Below are 13,960 nucleotides of genomic sequence, written 5' to 3' on the forward strand. Positions count from 1 at the left end.
GTCTATTATAAGGATTAATCCAAATATGCATACAAAGAGCTTAACACCAGGCATGATACATGGTAACTGCTTAATAAATGCTAATCATAATTATTTTATGATATATTATATCAACTCCAAATGATTAAGGCTTTCATCTACAAAACTCCAATTTTGCAAAATTAAAGAAAATAATTCTTTGATGTTAGATATTCAGGCCAAATCCAAACACAATGATGTAATTCTAAATCCAAACACAATGATGTAAATCTAAATCTAAATTCTAAATCTAAACACTTATAAACCTTTCTTTGATAATGACTTCATAGAAAATGACTTGTTTACAAACATCACAAATCTGAAAAATTCAAAATGAAAAGTTCTTAACAAACCGTTGAAGAATGTAACAGAATCCACTTGCTACAACAGATCTAAAGGTCCATTTTTCAAAATAAGGTCCACTTTTAAAATTAAGCTTTAAATTCATCAAAAATTACTAGACAAACACGCAAACACCAGTAAAGTAGAACCCAACTAAAAACAAAAGATGGTCAATAAAAATAACTCCAAGTGGAGCCAGATGTTGAATTCAGCAGACTTCAAAGCATCTGTTAAAAATATGGTCAAAGAATTACTAGAACAAATAATCCTAAAATTTATATGGAATCACAAAAAACCCAGAATTGCCAAAGCAATCCTGAGGGAAAAAAACAAAGCTCGAGGCCTAACACTCCCAACTTCAGACAATAAACAAAGCTACAGTAATCAAAACAGCATAGTATTGGCATAAAAACAGACATATGGATCAATGGATCAGAATAGAGAGCCCACAAATAAACCCACACACCTACGATCAATTAATCTTTGACAAAAGAGGCAAGAATGATACAATGGAGAAAAGACAGTCTCTTCAGTAAGTGATGTTGGGAAAGCTGGACGGCCACATGTAAATCAATGAAGATAGAACACTCCCTCACACCATACACAAAAGTAAACTAAAAATAGCTTAAAGACTTAAATATAAGACATGACACCATAAAACTCCTAGACAAGAACATGGGCAAAACATTCTCTGACATAAATCATAGCAATGTTTTCTTAGGTCAGTCTCCCAAGGCAACAGAAATAAAAGCAAAAATAAACAAATAGGATCTAAAGAAACTCATAAGCTTTTGCACAGCAAAGGAAACCATAAACAAAACGAAAAGACAACCTTCGGACTGGGAGAAAATATCTGCAAACGATATGACTGACAAGGGCTTAATTTCCAAATTATACAAACAGCTTATACAACTCAATAAACTAAAAAACCAACAACCCAATCAAATGATGGGTAGAAGACTTAAATAGACATTTCTCCAAAGAAGACATACAGATGGCCAATAGGCACATGAAAAGATGCTCAACATCGTTAATTACCAGAGAAATGCAAATCAAAACTACAATGAGGTATCACCTCAAACTGGTAAGAATGGCCATCATTGAAAAGTCTACAAACAGTAAATGCTGGAGAGGGTATGGAGAAAAGGGAACTCTCCTACACTGTTGGTGGGAATGTAAATTGGTGCAACTGCTATGGAGAAAAATAAAGAGGCTCCTTAAAAAACTGAAAACAGAGTTGCCACATGATCCGGCCATCCCATTCCTGGGCATAGATCTGGAGAAAACTCTAATTCAAAAAGATACATGCACCCCAATGTTCACAGCAGCACTATTTACAATAGCCAAGACATGGAAGCAACCTAAATGCCCACTGACAGATAACTGGATAAAGAAGATGTGGGAGATAGATAGATATAGATATAGATATAGATATAGATATAGATATAGATATATACACACACACACACTCATATAGACATATACATACATACATATAATGGAATACTACTCAGCCATAAAAAAGAGTGAAATATTGCCATTTGCAGCAACTTGGATGGACCTAGAGATTATCATACTAAGGGAAGTAAGTCAGACAGAAAGACAAATATATGATATCACTTATACGTGGAATCTAAAATATGATACAAATTGACTTATTTACAAAACAGAAAGAGACTCACAGACATAGAAAACAAACTTATGCTTACCAAAGGGGAAAAGGGGGGGAGGGATAAATTAGGAGTTTGGGATTAGCAGATACAAACTACTATATATAAAACAGATAAACAACAAGGTCCTACTGTATAGCACAGGGAACTATATTCAGTATCTTGCAATAACCTATAATAAAAAAGAATATATACATATGTCTAACTGAATCACTTTGCTATACAACAGAATCTAACACAACATTGTAAATCAACTATACTTCCATTTTTAAAAAATGAAAAAAATATATGTCAAAGAATTAAAGGAAAATACAATATTAACAAATGTGCAAATAAGAAATCTCAAAAGTAGAAAATGAAAAATACAGGAAGAAACAGAAAAATTAAGATAGAATATTAAAAAATCAACACAAAATAAAAGTAGGAAAAAAGTACTCAGAAACAAAAAAACAGATGACATATTTTTTAAATTACAGAACAGCAGACCTAAATTCAACCATATCAATGACTATACTAACTAAATGGAATGAAATTTCCTATCAAAATTAGGGATTGTCAGATGAAATAATATATCAAGAAATCAAGAAATAACTAGTTTTCTTCTCCTAGATACTCACTTTAAATACAAATACACAAACACACTAAAAAAAGCAAGCATAAAAAAACTGTTGTAATCACATTAATGTTAGACAACATATAAAGAGGTAAACCTTATAACGATAAAAGAGTCAATTTGTCTATTTCTTTTATTGTTTTTCACTCATGTTTTGATGCTCTATTATAAGGTGCATATTTTTCTATAATGTATAATCTATAATAGGAAGAGAAGATCTATAATCAATGATCTAATCTATATTATATTTTTATTTACCATAACCTGACTGATAAAATTCATCTATTATCACATACTACAGGTAGTTTCCTGGTTACATATTCTTCTTGAGAAATAAAACTGAATTATTTCAATAACTATTAACAGCAATTATAAGACAGTCATGATAGCTGGCACTATTCCCGTCAGGCTCTGTGCTAAGTGTTTTATCAGTACATTCATTAACAAATTTAATCTTTACAATAATCCTGAGGTTGAGACCAGCATTAGCCATATTTTATAAGTAAGAAATCAAGGTGTTAGATAACTTATTCAAGGCTTACACATTATTAAGTGACAGGAGCCACTGTCTGACTCTAGAGCTTATTATTTCTATGCCACTAGGTGCAAATTTATATATCTTCACATTTTTTCTGCCATCAATTCTGAGAAAACTTATGTAATCAGAGACATTACACACCTATATCTGCATTTACACATATTACAGAATTACTCAAGTTGAAACTATTAAAAAACATCTTAGTTCTGTCAAATAAGTTTTAATACTAAGAATCTATTTTATTAAAAAGTTACTTAATCATGTGTCCTTCCCCCAAATGAGACCACTCTCATTAAGTGAACACTAAGAAAATTTCAAGAAAGCAAAGATACTGGCTTTGTAGGTTTTTTGGGTTTTTTTGTTTTTTTTTAAATGAAACAAATAACAAGAACATATTTGAAATGCAATAACTAGAACATATTTGAAAGGCTAGAGTAGGGCACTTCAAAAATTACAAGGGAAGTTATTAATACAGAAGACCTGGTTGTTCACTCCGCACACATCTCTCCAAGGGGACCTGGGAGCTACAGTCAGGCTTGGTTGGCTACCAGGAACGTGACCCTTAGAAAGTTTACATTAATAAATGATAATTTTCTTATGTACACCTTAAACAGTGTCATACTGGCTTATCAGGATTGATCTGCACAAACATAAAGTCTGACGATGCACACCTGGTTTCATTGCTGGGGTCCTGAGTTTTGACTGCCATGGCTGGTTACAAAGAAAGACGCAGCTGTATAGTCAGCTCAGACCCTGATACTCAGTCAGGCTTCCTGGGCAAAGACTATTGGCTCATGTCCCTGCACTTAATAACCATAGAGACAGCACATCCTGTGCAGGCTGGATAGGAGAGAATATGGAAGCCTCAGCCTGACTGCACTTAATCCCATTTGATGCATATTTTTTTCCTGCTGTTTTTGCTCTCTACCTTTTGCTGTGATAAACCATAACCATGAGTATAACCTGTCACAGGTCTTATGAGTCCTTATAGCAAATCAACAAAATTGAGGCTGATCTTGAGTCCCTCAAAAAAGTAATATAAAACTACAGATGCGGCAGAAAAAGATTTCTACACTGTTTTACAACATACGATGATACTTCGAATAAATAATTTTTTTCACCATATGAAATATATTAGTAATGTACTGTATGAAATGAGATCTATGAATAAAATATGTAGTAATAACTCATTATATGGAATGTGTTAATAAATACTTATTTGGAGGACATTAGAGAAATCTTCATTCAAGGACTACAAAGAGAATATTTTACACATTTAATTATTTTCAAATTAGCTATGTCTGAACAACGGTCATTTCCATACAAGCCATCCAGATTCCTTCTAATTTATAATAGCCTTAAAGTGTTCAGAAGTACAGCTAAGTAAGATTTGGCAGAGAAAAAAGAAGTTGGCAGAGTATACTTAGAAAGTTAACAGTCTAAAGAATCACAAGCTACCTGTTTCATACCAGATTCTATTTGCTACTAAGTAACATACAGGGGAAAAACCTAACGATAATTTCTTAATATATCTTCAAAAAAACAATAGTGTTACCTCAATCAAGGTATTCAGCACAACAACAAAAATTTTATTTGTAACCCAAAAGAGCCAGTAAAGCATCAATTTATAACTGGTAGCACATATATATTTCCAAAATGGTTCCTTACTATATAATAAAACTTGCATATTATATTTATTATTTAAATCACTGGTACTCATTCAAAGCTGAAAATCTTGCTTTTTTTGACCAGGCATGACTTTGGCAGGTTAGCTCCCTAGTCATGCTACTTGTATGTGTTTTTCATACAATGGTATTGAATTACTCTTCCTGTAAGCCAAATAAAATAACCACTGAGAACTTAATATTTGATTGCACTGTCTCTTTGCTACCTGATGCAGTCACTTACTATTTCAGGCGTCTTTTGGATCGACTGGTACAAGTTGGTTCATCAAAATGTAAGTTATACAATACAATGTAAAGTAAAACATTTTAGATTCTAAAACCTATAAAGTGGGGAGTAACACATGATGTTTTAGAATTTCTAGAACATAGTAAGCAGCTGGGTGTGACTGGATTTTATATTATTTTGTTCTGTTGTTTTTCTTTAATTTAAAAAGGATATTTTTAAGTAAAGAATTTTAAAAGTATAGCAAACTTTTATATCAATTTTAATTTCACCTAGATGTTTACAATATTACATACACTTTATTTCAGCAATCCAGTATAACTTTTTGCAATGATGAAAATGTTCTATATCTTTGTTTTCCAATATGGTAGTTACTAGCTATATTTGGCTATTGAGTCTTGAAATGGGGCTACTGTGATATAGGAAGTAAATTTTTTATTTAAGGCTAAATTAAATTTAAATTTAATTTAAATGGCCAACATGTGATTAGTGGCTACCACATTAGACAGTACAACTTTAGAAGAATCATCATTTTTTAACAAGATAAAAACACAGCCATTACAATGTCCATTTTTGTGTCTTGAAACATTACCTAGTGTGTCCAGACAAACAAGAAAAAAAATAACCGAGGGAAATAAAGTTGTTTGTAATTTCTTTGTTTAGTTTTAGGTTTACTTTATAAAGTAAGGCTAGACTTCCTATAAATGTTACATAAAAGTCACTGAAGGGGCTTCCCTGGTGGCGCAGCGGTTAAGAATCTGCCTGCCAATGCAGGGGACACGGGTTCGAGCCCTGGTCTGGGAAGATCCCACATGCCTCGGAGCAACTAAGCCCGTGAGCCACAACTACTGAGCCTGCGCGTCTGGAGCCTGTGCTCCGCAACAAGAGAGGCCGCGACAGTGAGAGGCCCGCACAGCGCGATGAAGAGTGGCCCCCGCTTGCCGCAACTAGAGAAAGCCCTCACACAGAAACGAAGACCCAACACAGCCAAAAATAAATAAATTAAAAAAAAAAAAGTCACTGAATATATCAACATTTCCTATACCATGTGTCTTCCAGAAAGTACTCCATATACTTTTAATTAAAAACATAGCTACTACAAGACATCCTCACAAGCAATCAAAACTTTGATCTTTAATATCATATAAAAAGACTGCTAAAATTTTTAAGAAATAAAATATTTCTAATAGCTTTCTATAAAGCATGGTGTACACCTATCTTTGGTTAAAAATCCATCATTTTAAAGGAAAACAGCCAAAATTAAAGATCATTATGCCCTTGTTTTAAAATTCATGTAATTTATTCATGCCTGACTTCTTCAAGATTTTTTATTTTTCTAGGAAAAATATATGCATTTCTTGATATGATTAAGAGGAAGGGAAGAAAATAAAATTAGACTATCAACAACCTAATGACTTCCCTATAAATCTATTACACCTAAAGCAATATAGTAAAAGAAGTATGATGAACGTCGTTAATTTAATACAGGAAAAAAGTAGTTACTCCATTCCTGAGTGATTTAAATTTAACATGAAAAAGTACCAGGACTGGCAAAGTGCTAATAAGCTATCAGAAAGATCAAGATTTTCTTTCCATAAAAGCTATGTCTGATCAGCTTTGAAGAAACTAAAATGATGTCTCTGTGTGTGCTGGCAATGGCAGGACAGAGGATGGGGGGGGAGGGGGGACGCCCCCGGGGGAGGTAAACCAGTGGGACCTTCTTAAATAAGATGGGCCAGGAAGAAATTACACATGGAGACTTAAAACTTCACAATATATGAAGAAAAACAACTAGACTGTCGATTATATATAATCTAAGCAGTTAGTTAATTTAATAAACATATTATTTCTAAGAGAATTACTAAGCAAAAAAACCTCAATTCCTGTCAAACAACACAGAGACGCTGTTTGAAAATTTGTGCACAGTTGTAAAAAACAGACTTAGAATAATTTTCATTTTACCAAAGAATACTGATAGAAATTCATTCTCCTATGGACTGTAATTACAATTTTACTTTGAAACAGTAGGAAAAATCTTACCTGTGATGTGCTATCAGCTGCTTTCTTATTAACAGAAGCATCTATTGTTTTGTTTGTCTGGTTTTCTGAGGAGTCAAAAAACAAAACAAAGCAAAACTCAGAGCTATTCTTAAAGGCACCTACAAAATGTGAAAGGATGGGTTGCTTTACATACAACAATTCATGTTAATTTTCTCCAATTTTTTTTTGTCGTCAACATGTTACATATGTAAATAGATCCTCTCATAGACCACCACTACAAAGCCTTTCAGAAGGACAAATTCATAATAGAGATCAAAACACTTCACATACTCATTAACCAGAAATTTTAACTCTAACCTAAGGAATATTGCAGGGAAACAATTTAAGACGTGTGTAACTTAAATGCTGTAACATGAATGGTTAAATAAAATATAATCCTTCCATACTATATACCTTTGGAGAAAAAAAATTTAATAACAAAATTTAATAGCAAAATGTATTAAATTAAGTGTATTAAATTAATAGCAAAAATGTAATAAATTCACTAGAGAAACAGTTACAAACAGTGATTCTGATGAAATATACATGGATAATCTCAGTAGGTCAATCACAGATGATTTTTCTTTATTCAGTTTTCAATTAACTTGTGTTGAGTTTGTGGTATATGTATGTATGTGCATGCGTGTATGTACACACACATGCACACACATACATATGAAAGTTGTATGTATAGAACTACAACTATATAGTTGTAAAAAAGATAGCTGAATGAAAAAACAGCACAGAAAAGAAACCAAGTAGGTTTTTCTGCCTCAATTTCTAAAGAGAAGGTATTAAATTTTATCAAATGTCTTGAGCATCTACTGAGGTTATTAATCAGTTTTTTCTCTTTGGTAATGTGGTCAATTACATTAATAGGAATTTTCTAATGTTGAAACATACCATCCTTGCTTTTTGTCAGAAAAAACGTTGGTCAAAATATGGCACTCCTTTCATCTGTAAATCTTCATAACACACATATAAAGTAAACCATTTATATTAAAAAAACAAAACCAGAAACAGGAGACAGAACCATGTATTTCTACATATAAATCTGTATGTCAAAAAAATCAGGATAAATATCTACCTATTAAAAAAGAGGGTTTTCTAGGCTAGGCAAGTAAAAGGAGGCCCTTACAATTTCTCCCTACCCTAACTGAATTATCTTAGTTCCTTTCGTAGGAAGAATATAATATATTATATATATATATATATGTAACTCTAACATAAGGAATATCGCAGGGAAATAATTTAAGATGTGTATAACTTAAAAAAGATATATACATATCTTTAATACCTTAAAATTACTTCATTTACAATGAATCAGCTTCTGTTCTGAACTGTGAAGTTCTTGAAATACTACTTAATAAAAAACTACTTCCAGGGTACTGATCCTACATGGTTGAGTATTAAATTACACTTATGACATTACCAAAACATCAGCAATTTACTACCAATTTTTTTAATACATATATACAATGTCAGAATACATTCATTTGGATTTAAAACACATTTTCATTTTCAAATGAAAATAAAAGGTAAATTCAGAAGCAAAGTAGGTGAGGGACCTTCATTTTTATTTTCTGTTGAAATATCCTCATACAATTATCTTCAAGATTCAGAGAAGATTTAGATTGCTTAATAAAATGTTTTACTTCTTTACACACACACAAACACACACACACAAATACTAATAACTATGAGAGTTTTGTTATCCAGAGTGAGTCTTTGACCTAACTGTCTCAGGACAAAGAGTTAATTATTCACAGAGCTGTAATAATATTCCTTATTCTAGATTTTCAGTTAACTTCCCCTACCCCTTTATTACAGATTGTTTTCTTGATTCTTTATCATTTTATAGTCTCACTGCATCTTTTGTTTTCTTTTACTATAATATCTACTTTAGATAAAATATGAAAGTTAAAAGTTACAAATCAATCTCTCAAGCAATAAAATTGTCAGGGTGTAAGGTCAAAAATTGTACCTCAAATTCTTTCTGTCACATGGGAAACATCTCTATCTCTTTATTTTGAAAAGATATTGTCACTTTTTTACCAACACTGCATTTTTACCAGAATAATAAAAAGGTTTTACAGGAGTGCCAATTAGTAGTATACCCTGGTAGGTGCTGGATAATGGTATGAAAATGAATGCAATGTAAGACCTTTAAATCATTTTTACAACACCATGTGTCACCCAGATCACTCCAAGAGCCTCCTAACTGGTCTCCCTGTTTTTCCCCCTCTAAACCATTCCCCTCACTGCAGCCAGTGTTCATGGATGTCACACTCCTTCCTCTCTGTAAAAATCCTTTAAAACCCTATTTCCCACCATCTTTCCATTCACTCCATTCTCATACCATCCCAGATCTCCCATAACCTCTCACAGAAACCTTCGTATCTTTACACTCATCACATTGATAATTAATTATTTATTTAATATCCAAGTTCCATATTTGATTATAAGCTTGTTTAGAATAGGGACTATTTTGTACATTTCTGTGTATCTGCAGGATTTTAGAACAATACAGGCATTCGATATTTTATGAATGAATGACATAAGCTATAATTTGGTCTCTAAATTTCCAAGTAGTCCTTAGGACAATTTTTACTTTACATTTTACAAAAAATATTGACTTACTCTACGGAATATATGTATATAAAATACATACAAATGCATGCTGTCTAGTTATACAGTATATGTTCTCATTAAGTAAATAAAACTACATAAGCATAGGATTTAAAACTAATTACTTTATCACATTAGGGATGTATTGAAGTTTGGCTTCAACCTTCATATTTAGCCAAAATTTGCTATTTGGCTTCAGCTTAGGCTTCGGCAAGCCTCAATAGCTAAATGCCTACTTTAATGCCATTTATGGCACCCCTAAAATTATGCATGATCAAAGAACATATCTTCTCATAGGATCTCATTCTAATTAACATTATGAACAACATAAAAACAAAGCTTATCATTAACATTTTTGGTTAATATCTAATAATTTACTTTCAAAAGTAGGTAAGCATTCTAAATAGAACTCAAAATGAAGATCTCCTTAATATAATTTATGTATTAAAGTACATATAAATGTGTTAAATATATGTTAAAATATAAAATTTTACGTATAAGTATAAATGTATATTATCACAAAAGTAGACTGATGTTCTAATTAATAATAATGGGGAAAACTATTAATTTTACATACAAAAATAATCAAGGACAGTCAAGTAATTAAATAAATACAAAACAGACTAACACTCATTACAACTAATAAAGCGCACTAAGCTAGATAACTTTGGGAAAAACATACCTTTTGTGTCAACAGATGTTCATACAATGTTAACAGGATAATGAAATTGAATTACAATTCTGATATTGTAGAAGTATTTAGGGTACTTGCATTCATAACATTAAACAAAATAATCTTTCAAGTTATTTATTTCTTTTCAGGCCTCGGTCTTTCAGGGAAAGTTCTATATTTAAGAATATATCTTATCTTGTGACCATGAATTAAAAACAATGTCAACTAGGCTCAAAATTTCATAAAGAAGAAAAACTCCAGAATCACATAAAAGAATGTCCATGATAATCATCTTCCACCTGACATATTAAAAAACAGTAATGACTGGAAGAAAAATAAATTAGAGAAATATGAAGTAACCCCAAAATCTTGCTCATCACTGACCTCAATTAAAAGTAAGCATCTTTAGCATATAAGGATGTGATAGCAGATAATGCTAAAAAAATATGGTTACTGTACCATGCAAATATTTAATTTTAAATACTAATAATAATTCTATTTGAAATTTCAGATTTACCCTTATATCCCAGATGTTAATTGTATGAGGATGATATTCAGCTTCAGTCCAATATTAATTTTTATCTGCCATTCATTTACTCTCTCAATAACTCTATGAAACACCATCACTATTTTATGAGAAAATATACTCAGAGGGCAAGTAGACTACTGAAGACTACATGAGAAATTTAAAAAAACAAGGCTTGTATATCTCACTTGTGAGAGTAATTTTGTACTTTATAATCTGTTTCTTATATTTCATGGTCACTTACTACAACAGTAAGACAGATACTATTAGGAATTTCATTATATACATGATGCCTAGGCTCTCTCTCCTGTCTTTCCAAAAGCAGTGGGGATAAATGTGAAATCAGAAATGAAGAACAAGCAAGTTCAAGAATGCATACAAAATGTATGCTTTTTAAGAACAAGGAAGACATATAGAGTCTTACAGATTTTAAAACAGGAACAATCAAGTTCTCATTTTTGCAATACTTCAAAGTATATATACATATGCAAACTTAATCAGGTAATATGTCATACGGGAAAATATATAAAAGAGAAAACAAAAAGCAAACATTCTGTAGTAAATTAAAGAGGGAAGACCTACTTTTAAACTACTCAAATTTGCAAGATATGAGTGATGAATGCACAAGAGGATTTTTCCAAATGGGTAGGGAAGATATGTGGTTTTTATTTTCTTCTTATTAGCATATATTATGTCAATTAGATACTTTAAAATATACTTGCTCTATTCAGATATATCTGAAAAATGTATTAGAAAAGTAATTCATAATGCTTGCTAAAAAGCCTAAATTAAAAATTCACACAGATTAGGAAAACTAGTAAAAGATAAATTACAAATGCTAACTTCTCACTCAAAATAAACTCTCTCTCAAATCCCACTGTAACAACATCATTTCTCTTAGGTAACAAAAAACTTACTAAAAATAATCTCTGTGAAAATTCTATTTACTCTGTTCTTCCAATAATGCTAGTCACTTACACACACACACACGTGTTCAATTACCTATAGGCTATTAACATGCTTGCATTTCTATTATTAAACCTCCATATTGACTTACCAATTCTTGTGGTGGTAGTGCTGCTCTGTTCTGCAGGAGATGAAGTACTAAAGGCAGAAATTGGAATTTTCATCTGTATAGGGCCTCGACTATTTGATGCACTATAGAGTCCTGATGGGCCTACTGTGGGTAAAGAAGTCCTTGTGGCTTGCACAATAGAGTGCGCGGTTGGAACAGCCTGTACAGCAAGTGTTGTTCCTAGTGGTGCAGCACTGGCAGTAGAATTCCTTTGAATACTAGGACTGGGCACAGAAGGAACGTTGTTTGGTTTAGTGGGGTTTGGCAAGGATGGCAAAGATACTGGATTTTTGGTAAGACCACTCATTGTAGGTGGGCTTTGTACAGAAATGAATTCAACGTTGCCAGATGGTTGATTGGTCACTAAAGTCCCTGGATGGCTCTGCAGGAGCTGAGGTTGGGAGGATACGGCAACAGGTACATGCAAAATCACTGGTAAAGACTGTAAAGAGATTGTAGGTTGGGGATTTCCACTAGGCACCTGAGTAGAAGCAACTACTGTAGCTGTGTTGGGTGCAGGAAGAACTGACGTTGCTGTCAGAGAACCCGAAGTCACTGGAGGCTGCAATTTAGGTTGACTACTGACAACTGTTGGAGGAGTGACAAGATTGGTTGAAGATACTATAAAAAGAAAAAAGAAGTCTCAGTTTAAATAGCTATCTTTATCAGCTAAGATAATATAATACAAATTTGATGTATTGCAGTATATACAGTAAAGTCTCTCATAATTAAATTTTTAATTCAAGATTTAAATCCTTGAATTCTTAGATTATCTGTAGAAGCATTTTTGCATCTGTATTTGGTACATTATGAAAACAGCACATGTTTTATGATTAAGGCAGAGGACTGCTATCTCTGTATAAAAAGAGTCTCTGAAAATTATTATACTTACTTCAGAGTAACTAGCTGGAAAAACAACTAAAAAACATTGAAAACTAGGTAAAATTGTATAGACAATTTTGAAAGTACATTAAAAATATTATAAATGCCTTAGAACACTGGCAATACATAAACTCAAATAGAAAATCTAGAAAGAGTACCATTAATGAATAACAGGTAAACCTGGTGATGGTATTTTGTCATTTGGACAATGTGAAACCTCTATCTGTGGATCAAAAATTTTACTGGATTCCCTGGGGAGGAACTGGTGAGGAGAGGCTGTCTCTATTAACACTCTATTGACATTATGTGATATGGAAAATAGCACGGTGAAGATGGGAAATGAATCAAGGAGCAGATAACAAAGAGCAGAGAAAATCAAAATGCTTGTCACTGTAGTTTTACAGTCATTTTAGTTCAACCATTTGTGTTTATTCTCATTTGAACAGGTTTAAAATCAATGACAAAGTTTCTTCTCAATGATTTGTAGTCTTTCCAAAATCATAGGCAGGCTAGAGCAGCAATTCTCAAGATGCAGTCCAGGGAGACACCTGGGGATTACTGAGACCCTTTCAGGAAGTTTGAAATGTCCAAACTATTTCCATAACAATAATAAAACATTATTTGACTTTTTCACTGTGCAGATATTTACAATGATGGAGCAAAAGCAATGGTGAGTAAAACTTTTGATGTCTCAGTATAAAAATCAACGTAGTGGTACCAAACTATCACTGCGTTCTTTAATACCACATGTGCACAGTAAAAACCAAACAAAATCAGTTTCATTTAAGAATGTTCATTATGAAGTAGTAAAAACTACTAATTCTATTAAATCTCAATTCTTGAGTATAGTCCGTCTTAATATTTTATGTGAAGAAATGGGAAGTACACATAAAGCATTACTGCTGCATGCCAAATAAGTATGTCCGGCTCAAGGAAAAGTGCTTGTAAGACTGGCTGAGTTGTAAGCTGAGCTAACAGGCTTTTTTAATGGAAAACCACTTTTACTTGAAAGAATTACAAGCATACTGTGGTTATTCACACTTGGGT

The 13,960-nt window shown here is 32.3% G+C and overlaps 1 protein-coding gene across 5 annotated transcripts in view; it reads right to left on the reverse strand.

Moving 5' to 3' along the window:
- The window catches only part of ATF7IP (activating transcription factor 7 interacting protein), a 117,098-nt gene that overhangs the window by 12,622 nt on the left and 90,516 nt on the right, over positions 1-13,960 (reverse strand). For all 5 annotated transcript variants that reach the window (XM_082421984.1, XM_082421987.1, XM_082421983.1 and 2 more), the window contains 2 exons: positions 12,014-12,652; positions 7,130-7,194 (listed from right to left, as the gene is read on the reverse strand). In XM_082421984.1, the coding sequence (XP_082278110.1) occupies positions 7,130-7,194; positions 12,014-12,652 (704 nt within the window). The remainder of the gene's footprint in view (positions 1-7,129; positions 7,195-12,013; positions 12,653-13,960) is intronic.

This window comes from Balaenoptera physalus (assembly GCF_965194825.1).
Source record: "Balaenoptera physalus genome assembly, chromosome: 13".
Taxonomy (NCBI): Eukaryota; Metazoa; Chordata; class Mammalia; order Artiodactyla; family Balaenopteridae; genus Balaenoptera; species Balaenoptera physalus.